The sequence below is a fragment of the Podarcis cretensis genome (genome assembly GCF_951804945.1).
Source record: "Podarcis cretensis genome assembly, chromosome: 15".
Classification (NCBI taxonomy): Eukaryota; Metazoa; Chordata; class Lepidosauria; order Squamata; family Lacertidae; genus Podarcis; species Podarcis cretensis.
In genome coordinates, this window is record NC_137185.1 from 4,193,608 (window position 1) to 4,219,300 (window position 25,693).

The window sequence follows — 25,693 nt, forward strand, 5'->3', positions numbered from 1 at the left end:
AAAACAACCTCAAGAGGCGAACGGCTAATAACGGCTAATAGCGGCGGCGGCGGCGCGCCTTGGTAAACCCCGCCAAAAAAAATTATTATTATTATTCTTTCCTCCGCGCGCGCTTCCTTCTGCCTTGTGCGTCCGTGAGCGCGCACACGAGGTGGGAGGGGAAGCGCGAGGGAGGGAAGGCGGGAGCGCGCGAGCTCTAACGGACTGAGGGGAGCGCGAGAGGCAGCGAAAGGAAGCGAGCCTGCGCGCGCGCGCGCGCGAGCGAGCGAGCGGGGGAGGCGAGAAGGGGCGGGTAGGCCGGTGTTGAGGGAAGCTGTCGCCGCCGCCGCCGCCGCCGCCGCTCTTTTTCTCCTGCTCCTCCTCCTCCTCTTTCGCTTCTGTTCCTCCGCCGCTGCCGCCGGGCATGCGAGGCGATGGCCGCGGGCGGCGCGTGGAGCGTTGAGGAGCGGACCTACCGCCGCTTCCTGGAGCTTTTCCTGGGCGAGTTCCGCGGACCCTTCGGCGCCGAGCCGTCGCCCCCGTCCGGCGGCGGGGCAGAAGGCGACGCGGCGCGGGAAGCTGAGGAAGCCGTCGAGGTCGAAGAAGAAGCCGTGAGGGGAGACGAAGAAGAAGGTGGCGAAGGAGGAGGGGACGGCGAGCCGCCGCCGCCGCCGCCTGAGGAAGAGGGAGGAGGCGAAGAAGAAGCCGACGACGAGGCGCTGGACGAAGGCGACGAGGCTGCTGCTGCTGGCGACGACGACGACGAGGAGGAGGGAGCCGGCGGCGACGGAGACAGCCGCGTCGGGGAAGCGCAGCCCGAGGAGGAGCTGCCCCCGGCTGTGGCCCCGGCGGCAGTGCCCGCTTCGCAGCCGCAGCCTCCCGCCCGGCCGGCCAGCCCGCCGCTGCCCGCGCTGCCCCGGCCGCTCTCGGAGCACATCACCGAGGAGGAGGTGGAGGGCGAGTGCCTGGACCTCTGCCTGCAGCAGCTCTACAAGTAGTGAGTAGGAAGGGAAGGGAGTGTATGTGGGGGGGGGGGGGAGAGAGGTCAGCCCCCCAGCAGAACCAGCATCCTGGGGGGAACGGTGGCTGCCGTGCATATCGCCCCCCTGCAACCTCCGAAAAGCAGAGCCGTGCAAGGAGAAAGAGATGTTTCCATACCTATTCACAACCCCCCGAAATGCATAACCTTCATAGGAGAAACTGCTGTTGCTGGACCTATAACCTCCTCAACACCCCCCCCCAAAAAAAGCATAACAGATTCCAGCAGAAATAGATGTAGAAATAGCAGAAATTCTAGCATAAATAGATGTTTCTATACCTATTGATACTCCTTGCCCCCTGAAAAGCATAACCATTCTAGGGGAAACTGTTGTTACTGTACCTATAAACGCCACCCCCCCCCCCCCCGAAAGAGAAGCAGAGCCATCCTAAGGGGAAATTGTTGCTGTAGTTTTTACCAGCTGCCCAAGAAACATAACCATCCTAGAAGAAATTGCTGTCGCTGTACATATTATATACCCCCACCCCCCAAAAAAGCATAACTATTCTTGGGGAAATTGTTGTTAGTCCATCTATTACCACTCCCAAAAAAGTAACCACCCTCTAATTAATATCATAATCACTGGTGATAATTGCTATTAATATTAACAATTCCTAGGATAGTGGTGTGTGTGCATGTTGTAATAAGTATAGTAACAATTTTACCTGTGATGGTTATGTACAATTTTCTCTCCCCCCCCCCCCAAAAAAAAAGAAATCAGACACTGAGTTCAGAATAATGCAATTTGAACAGATGGGTTAAACAGATAAAAGAAATCCTATAGTGTTTATTGCCAGGCAAGGTGTCTTGGCATAATAAACTGTAACTAAATGGAATCATTAAAGCCCCTGAACTTATTATCATTATCATTATTACCACTACCATAATTGTTAGCATTATCAGTGTTGCCACTCACGTCTTAGTTATTATAGTTTTAGGTTGGGACCCATTGCAAAAAAAACACTCCTAGGAAAAAATATTACTATATCCATTACAAAAAACTAACATGAAAATATAACCATCCTTGGAGAAATTGTTGTTACTATTCTTATTGTGTATATAAACTCCACATGAACAGACTCAAATCCTGTGATCATCACCAGAGGCCCTTATTCATGCGCTTCCTCCATGAGAGGTCCGACAGTGGAAAAGTCTCCCTCTGGAGGTGGTGGAATCTCCTTCATTGGAGGTTTTAAAGCAGAGGTTGGATGACCATCCGTCATGGATGCTTTAATTGAGACCCCTGCATTGCAGAGGGTTGGTCTAGATGACCCTCAGGTCCCTTCCAACTCTACAGTTCTATAATTCTATGAATATGAGAAAGGGCCTTTTCTGTAGTGGCTCCCTGTTTGTGGAATGCCTTCTCCAGGAAGTCTTGCCTGGCACCTTCATTACATATCTTTGAACACTAGGTGAAAACGGTTTCCTTTAACTACACTTTTCACTGATTAACATTCTATGTCCTTTTAAATTTGTTTGTGAGAAGGAGGCTAATGGTTTGTTTTTGTTTTAATAAAAATGAATGAATGAATGAATGAATAATGATTACAATCCTATAAAAGATATCCTGGGGAAAATATTACCATTATTGATAATAATTATGATAATTTTTTCTAGGGTGGTTGTGTGCATTTTGTAAAAGTTCCCATGCTAAAACTAGCATAAATAAAATAATAAGTGTTGATAGCTATGGTGGTGGTGATGTTTATCAAAGCTGTCACCCCACTACTTTATTACAGTTGTATGGAATGCATTGCAAGCAAAGACATGCATAATCATAAGAGAAAGTGTTCCTATTGTCATGGTTACTGTTTGTCATCCACACTTTCTTATCATTATACTATATTATATATTGTTTATTATTGCCGAGTACAAAAAAAAACCACAGGGCAAATCAGTTGATTTATTTACTGAATGTTGATTTTGCAAGATAGAAATGAGAGCTTACATAATAAAATAACAATGGTATTATTATTCCCCGTACCTCATTTACTATGATTTTCAGTGTGTGTTTATGTTTAAAGAACACATAGCCACCATAAGACAATGAAAGATCAAATGTTATCCAACACACAATAAAAGGTCAACCCTGGATTAAGTGACACAGGTCAGCCACAGACTAGGTTCCTACCCTCTAGTCCTAGAACTGTATCTTCTTCGAAGACACATTCTTCTTTCCCAGTTCAGCTGTGAAGTAGGTGGACTTACGAGGGAAACAGTACTTTTGAGCATGTATTAAGAACCCCAGGGGCACTTCCTTGGAAGGTGCACCAAGCCCCATGCTCAGCTATGGAATATTCAGGTTGATGACAAGGAGGAGTGCTCTTGAGCACGTGCAGAGAGCCCCAGGATCTTCTCTTTGGAAGAGATGCCACCCTCTTACCACCTCAGCTCTGGATTGCAGATTAGGGGAAGGGGTCCCTAAACCACTGAACAGAACAGTGGCGTAGCGTGGGTTGTCAGCACCCGGGGCAAGGCAAGTAATTTGCGCCCCCTAACCCGTGGATTTGTGCCCCCTAACCCGTGGATTTGCGCCCCCTAACCCCCAGATGTTGTGCCCGGTGCGGCCGGCCCCCCCTGCACCCCCCACGCTACGCCACTGGACCAGAAGTATATTGTTGCCCTCCTGCTCTCCAGAATGTTCTTTCCTTTATCCATTGATCCCTTTTCCAGCTAATGCCAGGAATATGCAGATAAGGAAAAAGATGCCCCAGGAATGCTGAAACTTTCTTCCAACTCCAGGATCTTGTTTTATAAAAAGGAGAGTGTGTGTGCCCCCAAATATGTGCAGAATGTGTCATTTCCCTCAGCCTACTCTACTTTCTCCTCCTCCTCCCACGTCCCTTTCTGTCTCTGGGATTAGAGAACAAGACTTTTGTGTCAAAGAGGGTGACTTTGAGATCTGACAAATGCTCATTTTAGAAACTAGGGGCTGAATTCTGGGGGTCCTGCTGAGCTAATTTGAGCTAGAAACCAATTGCAATATTTTGTTTCTGAGAGGTGCCAGAGCAGCCATGGCATACGTCTGATGAAAAAGAGGGTGAATCCATGTGTGCAGAGTGTCATTTCTCTCCCCTCCATTTCCCCCTCCTAGAACAGTCTTTCCCAACCTGGTGCCCCTGGTTGAGGAAGGCTGCTCTAGGGTTGGAGAACAAAACTTTTGCTTGAGTGTATTTCAGGCTGTCATGAGTCCTTGGAACCATTTCTCTTAGAAATCAAGGGCTTAGGGTTCTTGCTGGGCTGAACCTTGAAATCTTTTTTACTTCCCCTTCATCCATGTTCACTCCACTGGAATTTTGCTTTTGAGGGGCAGCATTGTCTCTGCTTAGCTGTGGGATTTAGGAGATACTGCCTGTAAGCATGTGTAGAGTGTTGTTCCCATCCTCTTAATATGCCTCTGAGATTAAAGGACAAGGGTTCTATGTCAGAGATAAAATTGCAGGCAGGTTTGGTCCTCAGCTTCTTATTTCAGAAACTATGGAATGTAGCTCAGAGACCCTACAAGTTTAATTTAAATTGGGGCTCAGGCCCATAATTATTTTGTCCCCATCCCCTCACTTGAAGATACCACCTCAGTTTGAGAATATGCAAATGACTGTCCAAAAAAAAAGAGTGCCACTGTGCATGTGCTGAGTGAACATATTTTTCTCTAACCCACCACATACAAGATCAGTCATTCTTCTTATTGCACATGGATATTTGCAGTTCAAGCTTGCCTGGAAGTGTGTCGTGTGTGTATGGGGGGGGGGAGGCTGTCCTTACTCTGTCCTTACTCTTCTACCTGCTTTATTTCAGACTATTCTGTTGCCTATTTTTATTTTGTTAAATCACTAATACTGTAAATGGATTCTTAGAGAAACATAAACAGAAGTTAATTAATTGTGACTAAGGGTATTCTGACTAAGTTCAAAGGTGCTTTGTTTTTTACTATGTCACCTATTCTCTGGCCATGCATTGGCAATGAAAAGATGTTCCTGGGTTTGGCTTGTAGGTTTTCAGCTGATCACAGGTGAGCTTTGAGTTGAAGTGGGAAGGACAATTGTTGGGAAACTCAAGGAGACTTCTTTAAAAATATAAAGGGGGAGTTGGCATCAGAAACTGGGGAGGAAGGTTATATTTCAGGGAGCAAGGTAGGAGAGGGCATGGTGTGCATTGTAAATGAAAGGCTGATGGCAGCAAACATTGAAGTGGAGGCTTCTAAGAGAATTGAGAGAATGATTGGCTTGGGTCTCCAGCTGACTGTTAGCAGAAGGGCTACAGAAGGATAGGCAAGGGAGTTAAGCAAAACGGGGTGACATTAAGGGCCAAACAGTTGTGTGATTGGATCTCTTAACTTCCTTTAACTTTTAAACAGGTCAGGGTGCTCCAATTGCTGTGAGACAAATAGGTTTAACCCCTTCCAGCATGCCATTTCCAAATATAAATCTCCTTCAAACCTCTCTTAGATTTGTGTGAGGTATGAAGAAGCTAAATAGTGGGACTGATAGAATGTGAAGGAATGCTTTGCTGCAGGAAGGTTTATGATCAGGTGGCTAGACTGCTGGAAAGGGTTATGCAACAGAAGATGTAGGGGGCCTTATGTGGGTGGGTGGTTGATTTGATGAGTCATCCTGAGGGTGAGAAATTTGGGAAGGAAGAACTTGGAGTGGGATTGGGTCCTACAGTGAGAGTGCCCTGGATGTTTTCCTCACTTCTAGCTCTCCTGCTGCTTCCATTCTTAAAGGATGGGTAGATAAGGGTAAAACATAAATTTTGGCTGTGTTGTGGAGGGAAGATACCTCATGCCTCTCGTAGAATAGGGATGAGTATTTTAGCAGCTGATTGTTAGTAGGTAATGGGATAGGGGATCTGGAGAAAGAAGCAATATATTTGTCAGCTTGAAAGCATCGCGAGCATAAGTCTTCAGGATAAGCTATTCCAAGCCTTAGGGGTATTTGAATTGCTGGCTACAGTAGCTAGGAATACTTCATATACTGGGCTGTACAGGATTGTTCTCCGGGTATGCTTTGTACAAGATTTAGAGCACAAAGCAGGAGGCAGATGGGATCTATTCCCAGCATGAAAAGCCTGTAGACTAAAACCTTAAGATCAGTTACCCATGCTTTGTGCTATGCTTCTGCTTTAGCTTTGTAGACTGGAAGTAAGAATGGTTGTTAGTGGCCTTTTCTTCCAAAGAAACCTTTTAAGACTGATAACTGCTGCAGGAGACAAATGAACCTGTGAAAATATGCACAGCACGCAGGGGAGCTTTGTTACTGAGCTGATAATTGTAATAAAAGGTGTTACTCTATTGCCAAAGAAGGGAAAAGGAAATTTTACAATTACGCAGTCTTATTTGTATTCACTTGTGACCTCTGAAATAATAGGGCAGCAGAACTGGAACGTTAGAATAAAATGCTTGTATTTTTGCACATACGCATATCTACCTCTACCCAAACTGCTTTGTAGAAAAAGTATTGCTTTTTTTCAGTATGGTAGCAGTTTAGTCACATGAGATAACATTGTCAAAATGCCTTTTTTGTTTTAAAATAACAAATGCAAAAGGTTGCACACTGTGTGTCTCCAATATATTCAAATTTATTTCAGATATTTCTTTAAGATTTTAAAATAAGGTGCTTCTTAACTTTTGCAAAAGGAATACAGAACCTCTGCTCAGACAGCCTGCTTATAAAACTGAAAGGTAGTTTTACTTCTAAACTATGTTACCTGTAGCAGTATGTCATAATTTTAATCGTCTGGAGAGGTGCTGCTCATTTCCATTAATTTTCCAGTTCTTGCAAATGCTGTTTCTGAATTTCATTTATGCTATCCATGTTTTATATAGTTATAGTTCCAGATGTGCTTTTAGTGCTAATCAGGCCATGTCTGGAGTACTCTGTCCAGTTCTAGGTATCACATGGAGTGTGTCGAGGGCAATTGGGCTGGTGAAGTGGTCTGGAAACAAAATCCTTTGAGAAACACTAGAGGGAGCTGAGTATGTTTATCCTGAAGAAGAGACAATTTAAGAAGAGACATGGTAGTGGTCCTTAAATAACAGAATGGCTGTCATGGAGAAGATGCTGAACTGTTTTCTGTTGCGCCAGAGGGCAATGCAAACTATAACCAGTGGGTAAAGATTTTGGCTAAACATTAGAAGAAAACTTCCAGTGGTAGGAGCTGCCTGACATTGGAACAGACTGCTTTAGGAGGAGGCTTACCACTCGTTCATTGGAGGTATTTAGCAGGGCTGGGTGACTCTCTGTGAGGGATGCTGGAGTTGTATCCTGTGCTTCATATCCTGCATTGAGCAGGAGGTTGGACTAGGTAATCTCCAAGGGCTGTTCCAACTTTATGATTCTAGAAGTGTCACACAGTATGTAAAGCAGAAATGGGGAAACTGTGGCCCTCCAGATGATGTTGGACTTCTACTGACCTCAGTCAGCATGGGAAATGGTCAGGGATGATGAGAGTTGCTGAAGGGCCATAGATTCCTCATGCCTGACATTGTTTTATTATTAAGCAATGAAACAGTTAATATCAGTTATATGCATTTGAGGTTGGACTCATACATGCATTTTAAATCATTTAATTATAATGTGAGAATCTTTCCCTGCTTCTGTTAATGAATTTCCCCACCATTCAGAAGGAACATTTTCCTGATTTAGAATATCCCATAAATTAAATATAAACAAACAAACAAACAAAGGGATTGGGCATTCAGGGTGTTGAAGGGGAAGTAATTCAGACAACTAAGAGCATGGAAGAAAATGTAAGTTCTTGTCTTTCTCTATTACATGTATGTGAGCCAAGAAAGCCAAGGCAGGAGAATATGGTGGCTTCTTCTGTGCTCCCTTGCTCTTTGTGTGTTTTCCTCTCCTTCATCTCACTGAATGAAAGAGTTTGGTTCAGAATTGAAGTGTCCTCCCTTTTCTCTTCTTGTTCCTGTTAGTTTAGACATTTTTAAAAAGCAATTTAAGTGATGTTTGAAATAGGCCTTATGTATAATAGAGAGAGAAATTCTTAGCACTGGAAAGCAAAATAAATCACTTCACATTGGTTGCTAATAAAATATATTTAAACTTTGTCAGCAAAGCTGTTTATGAATTAGAATGTACTGTATTAGAATAACTATCATATATTTGAGATTTAAAGTAGCTCCCTGTATAATAAATTATGGACCATTTTTAACTGGGTGGGGAACTGCATTGGCTCATGTGCAACCTTAACACAGACTGCATGCCAGTGAGGAGTGGGCAAGAGGCAGAGCAAAGAATGTGACCAGCCACTCAGAAGTTTCAGTGTGTACCCACCTCTCCATCCTTCCATCCAGGCATGCAGGAGGCATTATCACAGTTCAAGGACACATTCTAGCCAGCCAAAAGCACTAGATGATAATACAGAAAGGGCATAGCCTGGGAGAGGGCTCCATTTGACCCTTGGGCCTGAGGTTTGCTGCCCTTGACTTGCCAAAATATAGTATAGAAGAAAGTGCTACCAACATCGACAATGTGTTTTTCATGGGCTACCTAGACTTCCTTCTTTAAAAACAAACAAACAAACGAACGAATGAATAATTGTCACTCTGCTCATCCCTGAAACATTCTGCACACCTTCTAGATGTTACTGTCAACAAAAGCAACAGAACCTTAAGGACAACTTTTTGTTCAAGAAATCTACATATCATTGTGTCCTCTCCCAGAGATCAAGGCATTGAGAAAACAGATGTGTGCTTTGAAGTAAGAGCTCAAATAGATGGTATGTCAAGATGTTCTGTCCTTAGATTATAATTTCCTTGTGGGCTGAACCTATCTCCCAAAGTGCCCACTTGTTGTCTGACTTCCTGTCTATAGTCCTAAATAAGCACCTGTGTGAGATGTGTCTTGAAATAAAATTAATAGCACTGCATGTCAATTACATCTTGCCTGTCTGAACAGTAGATCCGATTCTTTTCCAGTCTTTTCCAACTTTTTGACTAAAAAAACCTGCTAAATGTATGATAAGAGCAGTTGCTTTGCCTATGCCTACTTAATGAAACAAATGTAGAAATCCTTAGTAACTGGTCAAAAGTATTGTTGCTCTGCTCTCTTCACGTCATTGCGAAGCAAAATGCATGAACACAGTTTTTAATAGGACACTTCATAGGGAAGCAAACAGTGTTATACAATGATAGATGTAGAAGAGTGCTGCCCTTCAGTATTTCAGTAATTACTATTGAAGCTGAACAAGTTAGCTAGATTGCATGGTTGCTCTGCTTATATTTGTACTTGATGGAAAACATAGCTGCAGGCAACTAATGACTGAATTGGTCAATATTTTCAGGCTCTGACTATGTTCATCAGTTTTGAAAGCTGCATGCACTTAGCTTCAATAGCTTATAGATCCTAACCAACTCTGATTAGTGAAATTCTGAATTAAAAGAAATGCAGGCTGTAATTCTGTACACACTTACCTGAGAGTAAATCCCATTGAACAGTGTGGCTTCCTTCCGGCTAGATATGTATAGGATTTATTTATTATGGGTCCCCCCCCTTACATTTATATTCTGCCTGTTCTTCAATCATGGAGCCCAGTATGGTGTACAGTGGTACCTTGGGTTACATACACTTCAGGTTGCAGATGCTTCAGGTTACAGGCTCCGCTAACCCAGAAATAGTACCTTGGGTTAAGAAATTTGCTTTGGGATAAGAACAGAAATCGCGCGGCAGGGGGAGGTCCCATTAGCTAAAGTGGTGCCTCAGGTTAAGAACAGTTTCAGGTTTAGAATGGACCTCCAGAACAAATTAAGTTCTGCTACCCGAGGTAGCACTGTACATGTAATTCCCATTTGGTCACCCATAAAGGCACTGACCATACCCAGACTTGCTGAGATATTCAGCAAGGTAGTGGCCTCTTGGGGTTTTTTTCTGCACATTAAAATTTACTTTGACTTGTTGAGTTGGCTCCAATGGCATCCTGTTTCACTTGGACTGTGTCTTTTGCTGATGGGAGGGTTGTTTTATACATTGTACTAGTGAATAAGTGAGATTAAACCCAGATGTGTTATCTGGTGGAATGCTTCATTGTTATCTGGTGGAATGCTTCATTGTATTGACATATAAATCATGTCAACTAACTGTCTGGAAAAATTATAGTAGAAGATGTTCCAGGGGCTAACATGAAAAATCTGTTTTAAAATTTCGACAGACATTTATATACGGTAGATGGGTTGTTGATGCATAGGAGGTCCCCTCAATCTGCTACAAATATATGACCTCAGTTGGAGAAGATTAGGCAGAGAAGTAGCTACAGGTTTAAATGCAGCTGCCCAGTAGGAGCATAATCTGTGGCTTAACTAAGCATGGAGTCTGAAGAGATTGAGAAGCAACATTTTACAAATGCAGCCGCCTTCTTTCCTTTTGACAAAATATTGAACCTCCTCAAATTGCTGCTTACAGATCACTAACTGGTTAAACAGGAAGCTTAAAGAATGGGTGGCTTTCATAATGGAGAGAGTTACTGGAGGAGGAGAGTTGTATAGCAGTGGATTACAAAGTTTGCTTGGCATATAACATCATTACACCACTTCCTCACAATATAAAATCTGAATTTAAATTAATATTTGACATATGTGCTAATATTGCTACTTGTTCCTATACCTGAAGGGATGTAGAAAATGTAGTATTACTTGAAGGACTTGCAGTTGAAGCTGTTATGTAGCCCAGCTATGAATAATTTAAGATTCAGATTTCATATACTCTTAATTAATTAACCCTGCTTTTCCCTGTTCTGTCCCCTTTTCCAGCCACTTCCAGGTTGCCATGATGTGCGCAGTTGCACACATATCAAACATGCATAAATCAGTTATTACCTGTACCTCCAGAAACGTTAGAGGAATGGATATTTGAAAATTGTTACTGGGATTAAGGTCCCTCTCTTAGACTCAACCACTCCTTAATGTTTTCATTTACCTTTGTCTCTTCCCCTCTCAAGAGCATTTTATCTCCATGAGATTCGCTTTGTTTTAGAACTGTAACATTTTTTCTGGCATTTCTCTCTCTGCTTCCCTCCCCCACAAACGTTCTTAGCAGTTAACTATTATAGAAATTTATTTTTCTTCCCAGTTATTAGATGCATTTGGTATTTAACCCATAATCTGCATTTAACCTATTTCTAAGGGTATGTAATGGAGAGACTTCCTAAGGTGGCACAAATTTCTTACTGAGGTCCAGAGCCGTGGGCCTTCTGGCGGTTCCCTCACTGCGAGAAGCGAAGTTACAGGGAACCAGGCAGAGGGCCTTCTTGGTAGTGGCACCCACCCTGTGGAACGCCCTCCCATCAGATGTCAAAGAAATAAACAACTATCAGACTTTTAGAAGACATCTGAAGGCAGCCCTGTTTAGGGAAGCTTTTAATATTGGATGAATCATTGTATTTTAATATTCTGCTGGAAGCCGCCCAGAATTATTATTATTATTATTATTATTAACCAGCTACACATGTATTCAGTGGGCTAGAGGTGCTGAATGGTCCTCTACGTATTGTGGCTTAGGTGCTGGAGATTAGGTTTTTTAACAAAACATTTCTGGCCTTTTTTCTTTCCACAGTCCTTTGCCATGGATCTGCAAAGCATATTGTGACCCCATAATAGCTTTAGGACTCCTTTCAGTTGTGTGAAGGGGGGGGGGCTTTAGTCCCTTCAGAATCTTGCCAGATGACACCACTTCAGCCACTGTTTCTCTCCCCAGGCCACATACCTCACCAGCTCTACTTTGCACCTTCCTTGAGGGTTTTTGCCTTGGTGGAATATGTCCTTGAACTAGTGGCGTAGTGTGGGGGGTGCAGGGGGGGCGGCCGCACCGGGCGCAACATCTGGGGGTTAGGGGGCACAAATCCACGGGTTAGGGGGTGCAAATCCACGGGTTAGGGGGCGCAAATTACTTGCCTTGCCCCGGGTGCTGACAACCCACGCTATGCCACTGCCTTGAACTTTGATAATGCCTCTACTTGCCTGGATGAAGGATAGGGATGTGTATGGTTCAAAGGTAAATTTTACATTCATTGTTTGGCCTAGTTTTGCCTCTGACCCCAACCACCACAGACGCATGACCACCACAGACACATGAGTTGTTTGCTAGTTGAGTGGCTAGATTCTCAATTTAGGGAGACCAGTTAGGGTCAGTAGCTTTGCATGCTACCTAGAGATGTTGTTTCTGTAGGAAAATTGATGCACCCGAAGTTAATTTTCTAATCAATGTGTTTTTTTCCAGTTTATAGGCGACATCCATTAATACTGTTTACTGGGAAAGGTTTTGTATGCCTGTAGCACTCCCCAGGTAACTAAATGAGTCTCTGAATGCTTTCTGTAGGAGGACCTTAAACAGATGGATAAACCAGAAGGCCAAAAAGAAAAGGGTTTTTTTTTAATAATAAAAAATCTGCGTTACTGAAGCGTATGATTTAGAACTGTTCATTCAGGTCCAATAGAAGACTTAGAGGCCCTGGTAAAAGAAAATGGTCCTGAGACTTGGAGGAAAGCAACAGCTTTGGCAGATTATCGTCTGGCACAGCTTGTGAGCAGAATGTCCCAAATGCTTTGCCAGCAATAGAAGCAAACACAAAACCTTTCAGTGGTGTAAACAGGAGCACTGCTAGCTCAGAAATGAGCTATTGTCCAAGGGGTGGTAAATTAGCGACTGCTTGAATAATGAGACTTTTTTTCTCTAAGGAAAGAAAAGGGGGTGCTGTTTTAAAATTGGGATGCAGATCTGCATGGCCCTCTGTTGAAGGAAATGAAAGCAATTGAAAAGAAAGAAAGAAAGAAAGAAAGAAAGAAAGAAAGAAAGAAAGAAAGAAAGAAAGAAAGAAAGGAGATGAGACTGTAGTTGAAGAGGGGACATCTAAAGATGGTGGCATTCTGGGCTTGTTTGAAAGCCAAGGGTGGGTTTAGGGAGGAAAGGAGATTGGGAGAGACGTAAATGCATATGGGAGAAAGTAGCGAAGTTGGAGACGGGCAGCAAATGAACTAGTTTGGAACAGGAGGCAAGCGGAAAAGGGGAGACTGTAGGGGTAGAGGCAATAGGAAGAGGAAGCAGGAGGGTCCCTCTGTGTGTGTGACGTGTAGGGAAAGACAACTTCCTAAACTCATGCCTCAGCAACACATCATATATCTCCTGTGTATGATAGGGTAAAAAAAAGTTAACAGTAAAAGGTCGAAGCATGCATGTAACAAAGCTGAATTAGGAGTGAAAGTTTCACTGTTGGAAGGGAAACAACTTAATGTTCAGAAAAGAGGAGCCAAAAACAACAGCAAGGGATGACATTTTAAACAACTGTATATAGTGAGACATTTGTTCACAAAATAGATACTGGCATGTAGAAAATGTCATTTTTACAGAAATGGAGGAAAGTAATGGAAAACCTAAAGGAGTGGGGATTGCTTTAGTATATCAATCCATGAATAATGATCCACCAGTAAATGGAGAACCAAGTGCATTGACAATGAATGTATGTAGCTAAAGGCTGAAAGTCTGATAAAGAAGCTAGGACGATAGGTTCTCAGATGTTGAAGGCAGTGTAGTGAGAGCTACAAAATTTTGTTAAGTGAAAGTTGTAGAAGTTTAATGTAAGGTAAAGATAGGAAAGATACAAGGAAAAGCAGTGGAAAAACACAGCTAATATTTTTATTGTGCGCTATTTTATTGTAATTTAAAAGAAAATAGGTACATTTTATGACCAAACTACTATTAAGATTAAAGGAAAGCCTCAATCTCAGAACTTGCAAACACATAAGGTTTTGTGTGAATCTTTTATCTTTGATTCAGAAAAGCTGGAATTTGATAGACTTTGGTGTAGACAGTTGTGATGGTCTAACTAGCTTCTCACCTTCATCTGAATGGTTTTCATTGGAAGAATCAACCACAGGGCAGAAATGGGAGTGAAGATAAAACACATTGACACTTTTAGAAGAATAGTAAATACATAAGTGGTAGAAAAGTAACATCTTTTATGAATGGAACATGTTCTTAGAATGTTGGAGAATGTTCCTGGAGAGACAAAGCATCCATTTCACATGTCCTCATCTTGCTCTTCAGACTAAGCACTTTGCAGTTCGGGTGTGGAAAAAGCTTTGATGCTTTAGTTGTAACAGCATCTTTTCTGTAGCAAATTAGATTATCCAGACTGGGGCTATTTCCTTTAACTTGATACTGCAATGCCAAAAGCACCAATTAACACTGTGAGGAGATGCTGGGAGTGAGAAAATGAAACTGACAAGGATCTTTACTGCCTGAAATAGAATAGCACAGAAATGTTTTGGTTTGGCCAGACTGTTACAGCTAGAATGTTATTAACAAATCTTATTAGGTTATGCCAAAAGCCTGTAAAGCTGAGGTTAATGAAAACCAGCATTATTTATTCTTTCAGTTTTCATCCTTTAACGACACAGATTCTGTTGTCCTCTGTAGTAGAACTTTGGGGCAAAAGCTCAACACTGTGGGTGTTCTAGAGTTTGGTGTACACACACACACACACACACACACACACAGAATCCTATTGATGATGGCTCTTCTAAGTATTATTGTTGACTATTATTTGCCTATGTCTTCCACAGATACGACCTATTCAGTTTCTAGAGCTTCTGGGAATGTATTTTCAGTTTCCCCAATACTATGTTATGGCATATACTTTGCAATGTAAGTGTTATGCTGTTTGGGAAGTTCAGATTCACTGGAAGTTCTGCCACTCATAAAGCTTTATAGTAAGAAGCAGATCTAAGATTGCAGAACTCTAGATGCTGTTCCCACTTCAGAGACAACTATGCTTACATTTAAGAGGTGATGTTTGGGGTGTGTTTATGTCTTTAGTAAACTTGTGCTGCTTGTAGTCTTTCACCTGAGATTATTTTTTCTGTAAAGCTAGGTCAAAATATAGCAAGCAGCTTCTGGGGCTATAGTTAGTACAAAATATAGTTAGTTCAAAATATAGTTAGTACAAAATGGGGTGCTCCCAGTGCATACTGCCTTGAGGGCAGGGTTGTTGTTGTTTAGTTGTTTAGTCATGTCCGACTCTTCGTGACCCCATGGACCAGAGCATGCCAGGCCCTCCCGTCTTCCACTGCCTCCCGCAGTTTGGTCAGACTCATGTTTGTAGCTTCGAAGACACTATCCAACCATCTCGTCCTCTGTCGTCCCCTTCTCCTTGTGCCCTCCATCTTTCCCAACATCAGGGTCTTTTCCAGGGAGTCTTCTCTTCTCATGAGGTGGCCAAAGTATTGGAGCCTCAGCTTCACAATCTGTCCTTCCAGTGAGCACTCAGGGCTGATTTCCTTAAGAATGGATCTTCTTGCAGTCCATGGGACTCTCAAGAGTCTCCTCCAGCACCGTAATTCAAAAGCATCAATTCTTCGGTGATCAGCCTTCTTGATGGTCCAGCTCTCACTTCCATACATCACTACTGGGAAAACCATAGCTTTTACTATACGGACCTTTGTTGGCAAGGTTATGTCTCTACTTTTTAGGATGCTGTCTAGGTTTGTCATTGCTTTCCTCCCAAGAAGCAGGCGTATCTTAATTTCGTGGCTGCTGTCACCATCTGCAGTGATCATGGAGCCCAAGAAAGTAAAATCTCTCACTGCCTCCATTTCTTCTCCTTCTATTTGCCAGGAGGTGATGGGACCAGTGGCCATGATCTTCGTTTTTTTGATGTTGAGCTTTAGACCATATTTTGCGCTCTCCTCTTTCACCCTCAATAAAAGGTTCTTTAATTCCTCCTCACTTTCTGCCATCAAGGTTGTGTCATCTGCATATCTGAGGTTGTTGATATTTCTTCCAGCAATCTTAATTCCGGCTAGGGATTCATCCAGCCCAGCCTTTCGCATGATGAATTCTGCATATAAGTTAAATAAGCAGGGAGACAAAATACAGCCTTGTCGTACTCCTTTCCCAATTTTGAACCAATCAGTTGTTCCATATCCAGTTCTAACTGTAGCTTCTTGTCCCACATAGAGATTTCTCAGGAGACAGATGAGGTGATCAGGCACTCCCATTTCTTTAAGAACTTGCCATAGTTTGCTGTGGTCGACACAGTCAAAGGCTTTTGCATAGTCAATGAAGCAGAAGTAGATGTCTTTCTGGAACTCTCTAGCTTTCTCCATAATCCAGCGCATGTTTGCAATTTGGTCTCTGGTTCCTCTGCCTCTTCTAAATCCAGCTTGCACTTCTGGGAGTTCTCGGTCCACATGCTGCTTGAGCCTTCCTTGTAGAATTTTAAGCATAACCTTGCTAGCGTGTGAAATGAGTGCAATTGTGCGGTAGTTGGAACATTCTTTAGCACTGCCCTTCTTTGGGATTGGGATGTAGACTGATCTTCTCCAATCCTCTGGCCACTGCTGAGTTTTCCAAACTTGCTGGCATATTGAGTGTAGCACCTTAACAGCATCATCTTTTAAAATTTTAAATAGTTCAGCTGGAATACCATCACTTCCACTGGCCTTGTTATTTGCAATGCTTTCTAAGGCCCATTTGACTTCACTCTCCAGGATGTCTGGCTCAAGGTCAGCAACCACACTACCTGGGATGTACGAGACATCCATATCTTTCTGGTATAATTCCTCTGTGTATTCTTGCCACCTCTTCTTGATGTCTTCTGCTTCTGTTAGGTCCTTACCACTTTTGTCCTTTATTATGGTAATCTTGAACGAAATGTTCCTTTCATATCTCCAATTTTCTTGAACAGATCTCTGGTTCTTCCCATTCTGTTGTTTTCCTCTATTTCTTTGCATTGCTCGTTTAAGAAGGCCTTCTTATCTCTCCTTGCTATTTTTTTGGAAATCTGCATTCAATTTCCTGTATCTTTCTCTATCTCCCTCGCATTTTGCTTGCCTTCTCTCCTCTGCTATTTGTAAGGCCTCATTGGACAGCCACTTTGGATTCTTGCATTTCCTTTTCATTGGGATGGTTTTCGTTGCTGCCTCCTGTATAATGTTGCAAGCCTCCATCCATAGTTCTTCAGGCACTCTGTCCAGCAAATCTAAATCCTTAAACCTGTTCCTCACTTCCACTGTGTATTCATAAGGGATTTGATTTAGATTGTATCTTACCGGCCCTGTGGTTTTTCCTACTTTCTTCAGTTTAAGCTTGAATTTTGCTATAAGAAGCTGATGATCTGAGCCACAGTCAGCTCCAGGTCTTGTTTTTGCTGACTGTATAGAGCTTCTCCATCTTTGGCTGCAGAGAATATAATCAATCTGATTTCGATGCTGCCCATCTGGTGATGTCCATGTGTAGAGTCGTCTCTTGTGTTGTTGGAAAAGCGTATTTGTGATGACCAGCTTGTTCTCTTGACAGAACTCTATTAGCCTTTGCCCTGCTTCATTTTGCTCTCCAAGGCCAAACTTGCCAGTTGTTCCTTTTGTCTCTTGATTCCCTACTTTAGCATTCCAATCCCCTATAATGAGAAGAACATCCTTCTTTGGTGTCACTTCTATAAGGTGTTGTAAGTCTTCATAGAATTGGTCAATTTCAGTTTCTTCAGCACCAGTAGTTGGTGCATAAACTTGGATTACTGTGATGTTAAAAGGTCTGCCTTGGATTCGTATCGAGATCATTCTATCATTTTTGAGATTGCATCCCAGTACTGCTTTCGCCACTCTTTTGTTGACTATGAGGGCCACTCCATTTCTTTTGCGGGTTTCTTGCCCACAGTAGTAGATATGATGATCATCCGAACTGAATTCGCCCATTCCCGTCCATTTTAGTTCACTGATGCCCATGATGTCAATATTTATTCTTGCCATCTCATTTTTGACCACATCCAACTTACCCAGATTCATGGTTCTTACATTCCAGGTTCCTATGCAATATTTTTCTTTACAGCATTGGACTTTCCTTTCGCTTCCAGGCATATCCGCAACTGAACGTCCTTTCGGCTTTAGCCCAGCTGCTTCATCAGCTCTGGATCTACTTGTACTTGCCCTCCGCTCTTCCCCAGTAGCATGTTGGACGCCTTCTGACCTGAGGGGCTCGTCTTCCAGCGTCATAACTTTTATATGCCTGTTGTCTTTGTCCATGGAGTTTTCTTGGCAGGGATACTGGAGTGGCTTGCCGGTTCCTCCTCCAGGTGGATCACGTTTGGTCAAAACTCTCCACTATGACCTGTTCATCTTGGGTGCCCTGCTCGGCATAGTTCATAGCTTCTCTGAGTTCTTCAAGCCCCTTCGCCACGGCAAGGCAGTGATCCATGAAGGGGGAGGGCAGGGTACAAGTGTGATAAATGTCTCCCCCTGTTGACTCAGTCTACTCCATGAATGCTTCTCTTTGCTACTGTTCTGACTAGCTGGTAACTTAGGAACATAGGAAGCTTCTTTGTACAAAGTTAGACCATTGCTTCATCTAGCTTAGTTTTGTCTACTCTTGACTGCCACCACTCTTAAGGTTCTCAGGAGTCTTTCCCAGCCCTACCTGGAAATGCTGAGGATTGAACCTTCAAAATGAGTTTCATATGTTTTCTAAAATCTGGAATATTCTGCAGATTAGCTAAGAATTAAAAAGTAATACAAATGTTTAAATAGATTCAGATATTTAAGCCATTTAATTATATTTTTCTCCAGGAGTGTTGTATTTCTGTTAGAAAGATGAAATGAATATCCCCGCTGGGTAGTGACTGAGAGAACACCAAGTGCTATTTTTCCATGAGAAGGACGTACAGATTTGCATTAATTTGTGGAATTCTTGTTGTGTTCAGAATTGAGCATAGAGAAGAATAATTGTTCTCTGACAGAATGACGTTTGCCTTCTGAATTGTTGCCAGAGACAGATGGTGCTGTCTGATATCACACAGACAAAAGTTCCACAGTGGGAAGAATGAAATTGTCTCTCAAGGCAACCTGTCTTAAGCATCCTACCAAGGAGTAGGATGTTTAATAGCTGGCCTTGATAGTCAAATGTTGTTACTTATAAACACTGAGATGAGGGCTTATTGTTTTTGCTCCATAGAAGCAAAATAAGTGCAACCCTTTTGAGCCTGCTGCTTTATGAAAATGGCTTTATAAGAGAGGAGCCAACATGTGTATTACAACCTGTCCCCTCAGTCTATGATCTAATGCTGTACCCTAGCACAAGAAGTAACCTGGCACCGTCTTGAAGGTTAAGGAAAATTATTTTGTTGCTCTACTAACAGTATATTTGAAGCTTTCCCAACTAGTTGCCAAAACCAAATTTATGGGGCAGTAGGTATATTGCCTTTTAAACTGTGTGTGTGTAGGGTGTTATTGTTTGTTTTGCTATTATGTATTTTTGTGTATTTCTACAGTAAATCATACTGTGATCATTGAATGAAGGGCGGTATATGATTTAATAAATATTAATAGTAATTTGAACAAAGTTGAGGCATCTTCTTGAATTTGTGTAAGTTAAGATGGCAACCGTGGTCAGAACCATGTTCAGCTTATGGAATACTAGTTCGTCATTAATTTTACCAAATTTGGAACAATCAGAAAAGATTAGTATGATATCTGTGATATATTTTGGCGATCACATGGAATTAAGTCCAAATAATCTTGATCCAAACCTTATCACCAACTATGCTTGACTGCTACACGTTCTTCATACTATGTGTAATTTTATAAAATTACCAGCCCCTTTTGGACAACCTCTTTAAAAAATTGAAAATGCCCCAAATGCATTAGTCTTTCCTCACAGGGAAGTTTTTCCAGCCCCCTTGATCAATATAGTTGCCCTCTTCTGTAACTTTTCAAGTTCTTTAATAGTTCTAAACCAGAACTTATTTTTTAAATTGTCAAAAATTGTATATTTTTAGGAGAAACTTTAGGATGGATCCATTCTCTCAGTAAGGGCAACTTAAGGTTTTTCGGGGGGTTTTGTCATTATGTCAGCTTGAAAAAGGGAGGTGGTTGTTGTCCATGTGTAAGTGAATTACTCTTCACATGTTGATGCAACTGAGTAGAGTCTTGTGTGTGAAGCAGCCCTAGATTTCTAGCCTTATTGGTTGTAGAGTGAAAAGTTGGCTCTTCTGTCAACCACACTGAGGCTTATTGATGTTAGCTTTTATTGTCGCTGATGGACCGAGTTGGAATGTCTGACCAGCAAGGCTCCGCCTACTAGGGGCCCAGTGATTGGGTGATTTGAACTAGGAGATTTTGTGGACATTCGTGCCCTGTGATATGACCAGCTGGGGTGAACGTTAACATCCACCTGCCCCTGCACGATCTGGCTGCCCGGGAATGGTGGCAGGACTGTGAGGGGCTGTAACCACCACCCACCCAGAATGGGGTTAAGCTCTGAATCAGCCCCTTTGCCAACTGTTGTTGGCATCTGCCTGCCACAGGGAAATGGCTCATCCTGCTTTACAGCACAGTTTGTTAGCAAGGGGATAGCTCTTATCTAGACATAATTAAAAGTCTATATTTTAATTTGCCATTAACGAGTTGGTTGATTGATTCATTGCATTGGGTAATCGATGAAGACTTTTACTCCTACTTTATAATTTTTCCCATGACTGATAAGATGTAAAGATTATTATAGTTTGAGCATTACTTTTCCTTATTCAGACTTTTAATTACATGTTCTAACACCAGCTTTTATTTAATTGCATGTTACAACTCAAGAAGTATACTTTCTTGCAGGCAGGCTTTTTTAATATATAAAAAGGCAGCTTTTATCAAAAGTGGAAGGTGAAATAGTCTAATTAATGTGGTATGGTAGTTATATGGTTCCCAGCATCAGAACAAACCAAGTTCTAAACCAGGGTTTAAAGTTAGTTTAGTATCCTGGCTTGTTCTGAAGCTGGTAGCCATAGTTTTCTGAAATCTATGAAGCAAGAAACTGAGGTTAACTGAACAGTTAGTTATAGTCAGTTTATTTATATGCCATACTTTCTACAGTTTAACAATTAACAGTTCATTTAAACTATATATTTAAAAATGAGGATAAAACTTAACTGACAGGCTTACTAATTGCATTCAGACTATCAGAAAGGGAAGAGGGGTGTGCTAAGTCTAATTTTTATTTACTATATTACAATTGTTTTGTATTAGCTTGTATCATATATTTGTCATGCTCAGAGTAGATCCTTTGAAATTAATGGACATAGCTAACAGGTCCATTAATTTCAGTCTGAATAGAACTGAGTTGGGCACAACCTATTATTATTATTATTACTACTACTACTACTACTGCTACCACTGCAACATTTTCATTTACTACTGTTTGGCCCAAAGGCCCCCAAAGATGATAAAACGAAATACAATATGTAACAAAATACAATAACATGTCATAAATGAGCACAAGAGCAAAAATGACATTGTTGGAAGGCTACATAAAAGCCTTTGCAAGCTAGAGAATTAAAGTGTGCTCTTGCCAGAAAGGGAAGAGCAAAGGGAGTACATGCTTAGGCAAAAGTCTTCTTCTGAACTAATCGGAACCTGGGTTCAAGTACTCACTCAGCCATAATGTTCCCTGGGTGACCTTGGGGGAGACACCTCTTAGCCTAATTTACAGGATTGTTGTAATGGGTAGGAGGGAGAGAACTGTTTGTGTGTTCTTCTGAGGTATCTACAGGAAGAGTAGGCTAAAAATGTAATAAAATAAACAATCATTTTGGCAGAAAGCCATTAGACTGATTTTTTTTTAAGTAACTAGAATTATTATGTTGGGTCTTTATGTGTTTTAGTGGCAAGTTGCAACATCTCTCTCTAGCCTTTAGACAAATGTTTCTGAAATTTATCATATTGGGCTCCATGTCATGAAAGAACTAGTTGGGCCCACTGCATGACTCCTACAACTGGTAGATAGCCACAGTTGCTGAGAACACTTGCAAGTGTCAGTTGTACTGTGTGGGTGAAAATTTGCATCCCATGGTGCCCTTTTTCCATTTCTATTGAACTGATTGAAAAGGGAGAAAATGGCACTCTTCATGACTCTTGAAGAATGCTTAGCAACTTTCTGTACCTCCCAAGGAAGGCTTGCTGAATGCACTCAGAACCTTGAATCTAGAGCAGGAAGTGAGGGCTGATGCACAAAGGGTAAGAATTGGCTGGTGGGTGAAAGGAGTCTTTTCCCTTCTATGTTCCTAAACAATAGCTGAGGAACACAAGTTCCGGCCCTAAAGGGACACACGACCAATCCCTGCTTTTTCCAAATGTATCCCAAGGCAGCATTCATACTTGTTTATTGCTAGGATAAATAATTTAAAAGGTGGGGGGCATGGGCGTAGCCCATGTTGGTGGGGGGGCAGAACCAATGTGATTGGTCAGTTGGGTAAGTATTTCTATTGTTTTACTTGATGGGGGGCAGCTGTGCCCCTGCCCCCTCCTTGGCTATGCCCATGTGAGGAGGCATGTCTCATGAACCTCTTTCATGTGTTGATTTCCAGGAGGAGAGATTTTTGGGGATTACATGTGGCACTAGGTATGATCTTGGGTAGTTTCTCACAACTGGGAGTCACACATACAGCGTGGTGCCTATGATCACAGTGAGAGAGGCTGTCATTTGCTGCAGTTAAACTCATCTGCTCAGAGATCCTGGAAAAGGGGTGATTAATGCAGTATTATATTGGTCCAGGCTGAAGCTTCAAGGAATAGGATACTCCTTCCTATTTTCAGAGCAAGGAAACACATTGATAAAAGACAGGTTTGTGGCCTCTGCTCTTGTTGAGAGTATATAGTAAGGTTTGCCACACAAATAGCAGTTGCACTGCACAATAATTCATGTTACACACTGATTACCAAAGATTATGTATTATGTATCTTTCTCTGGTATGGTGGCCAAATTTAATTAAACTATCGGTGCATGCTGCTGTGGTATGATTCTTCCAAGCTTGGAATTCTTGATAAAATGCTTGTTCTCTTGGTCTCTATGTTGTTGGAGTCTGCTATGCATTGCCTGGGGCTGAGAGCCCAAGATATGTTGTTTTCGGCATACTTCTGCTTTCCTATTATGGGATTGATATTTATATATGATCTGGCAGTTCTTAATCAGTGAGGTTATCTTCAATACTACATTGAGCAGGTGTAAGAAGTACATATGAACTAAAATTACTAAAATGTCTATCTGGTTTTATTTTGCATGGATGAAATGCTTTAGTGCTTTTATTTTTTTAGGCTTTCATTCCTGATTGATTCAGAATCACACCATCTTCCTCCTGCATTGTCATTTGCAGGAATGAATAACACTAATATGTGTTTTTTGTTTTGATGTGTTCAGTGTTGATGTTTTTATTTATTGTGTTTATTGTAATTGGTTTTAGTATTTCTAATGTGTTAGTCGCTTTCGATTGTTATTATGAGTAAAGCAACTAGTTATTGTTAATAATAATAGAACTGTTCACCACTGATACTACTCTCTTTCTGAAAAACACTTCTTTGGATTCAAATTGATTGGAGTGATTGATACAGCTGTGCAGAAAACTTCCCCAGACTTGAATTGTAAGGAAAAAATAAATCAGTTATGAATGTGACAGAAGGCATACAAGTAACACGAGTTCATTCTTTTTCATGCTCTGTGCTAAGTTGCTGTCTCAGATGGCAAAAGACAATAGTCCAGGAGTGTGGGACCTTTTTGGCCTATCTTCCCACCCACTCAGGTGGGCACGACACCTCACCTGTCAATCAGTGTTAGAAACTCAAATATAAAAGCTAATTGCCAAAGGGCTCCTTAAACCAGGGTTACAGTCGCCAAAACAGAATGCCTAGTTGCCATTTTGGCTCAGGTGGCTTGAAAGTCATATTCTTCAGTACAACTTTTGGTTCCTAAAATTCATTCTAAATATGCAGCTAAAATATAACGGATAAAATTCTACAGGATGTGTTGCTAGTGTTTGAAAACAGTCAAGATCCAAAGATCCCCAGCATTCAACTTCAGATGGTGGAGATGTCAGATGCCATATTGGAACCTGCGCATCTTCATTTGGTCACAAGTGGCCGATAGCCAGGTGCAAAATTTGCTTGGCACCTGGCAAATTTTGAACGCTGCTGTCAATCATCTGATGTCATAATAACACCACATGATTGACACCTGGCAAAGTCTCTTATGCAATGGTTCCCAAGTGCCTGACAACCAGCTGGCATCTTTACCTTCCCCACAAATGATGACACATGATGACAGGTGAGCGAAAACAGCTTTGTGGGCCAAATGCGGAGGTCTGGTAGGCCAGAGGTGCCCTCAGCCTGCAGTAGTAACTTGTCCATGGTTGCTTACAGTGTAATCCTATGAATGTATACTCAGAATGAAGCCTCATTTAGTTCAACAGGACTTATTTTAGGTTGTGTGTAGGATTGCAGCCTCACTGAAACAGTGGGTGATTATGAGTGAAATGTAATGCATGAATATATTCCAGTCGCTGTTCTGTTTACTCACTTTCTGAGTAGTCCCAGTTCCATTTAACTCTTGGGTCACTGTTGTTCCCAAATGGGAAGAAACCCTTGTCAATGTCTTATTTGTAAATCTTTGTTTTGCTTATTTATTAGTTAAATTCATATCTTGCCCATCCTCTGCTAATTTTCAATGGCAGAATCTGTTTAACACTCAGTTGGTCCATTTGTTCTTTATTCATAATATGCAGCATTGTTGTGATTAGTTTGCTGCACAGTGGGATTTTGTTCTATTATGATGCCTATTGCTATATATGGATTGGCCCAAAATGCAGTTTCATTTTGCCTTTATTAGAGTGCCTAACAGGATCTGTACAATATTTCTGTTTGGAAGACCTGTGGCACTAATATTTTTGAGAGATGACAGGTTAGGACAATGTCGTCATTATACAAACAAAGGAGATTGCTTTCTGATCAATGAAAGACTTCCTTTGCCATTGTATTTCAGCTTAGAAATTGCTTTAATGTTTCTTTCTGGTTTTATGAACTGCTGTAACAGCTTCTAAAAACTAAAGGCTGTGTTTTTAGTGGTGTTTAAGTTGGTCATGTGAACATATTGTTGTCCTTAACCTTAGGGCTTTTCTGCAGCTTTCAGAGTGGTGTGGGGAGTCATAATTCTTTATACCTCATGGGAAAAAGAACTGTATGACATGGAAGAGGTTAATGATTATTCTGCTCTCTACTGCTATTTGGCTGATCTGGTGCACCAGTAGCTTCAAGTAATGATACCATGTCATTCCAATGCTCCCTATGTTAGATGAATGCACTAAGCCTTTTTATAGGGCAGCTGGAATCCTCTCTGTCAGGGGTAGTCAACCTGGTCCCTACTGCCCACTAGTGGGAGTTTCAGGATTCCAGGTGGGCAGTAGGGGGTTCTACGGCACACGTTACTGCAGTAAGGAAATTTTACCATCAAGAAAGATGCATTAGTGGGTGGTAGGTATAAAAAGGCTGACCACCCCTGCTCTATTCTTTTCCCCTTTTATAATCTCTCTGGGCAAATTGTGCAATGGTATATTTGAAACTTGCAGTCATTTTCTTGTCTGGAACTAGGGAAATGGACAGGAAAGTGAAGTGCAAAGGAGATTAAAAGGGACATGACGGGTTGCCACAGGCAGCAGTCGTATCTGATTCAAAGATTTTCATCCATCGACAGCTTTTAGTGCAGCAAGCTGGATGAAGGTGTGGAATATTTATCATAGTGTAAACTGTATCCATTTCAAATATTGTACCCACATTGGTTCATAGGTCTTTAAAAATCCAAAGTACAGTAGGGTATACATCTTTAAATATCAAAACAATACTTTAAACAACCACAGTTTCCTCAAGGTAAA

At 41.8% G+C, this 25,693-nt stretch overlaps 1 protein-coding gene across 1 annotated transcript in view; it reads left to right on the forward strand.

The window, feature by feature from the left end:
* Window positions 1-243: 243 nt before the first annotated feature.
* Window positions 244-25,693, forward strand: part of PPM1E (protein phosphatase, Mg2+/Mn2+ dependent 1E) — a 98,669-nt gene continuing 73,219 nt past the window's right edge. Inside the window, exon 1 of the mRNA XM_079955543.1 lies at window positions 244-976. Coding sequence (XP_079811669.1) covers window positions 414-976 — 563 coding nt within the window. The 5' untranslated portion in view covers window positions 244-413. The remainder of the gene's footprint in view (window positions 977-25,693) is intronic.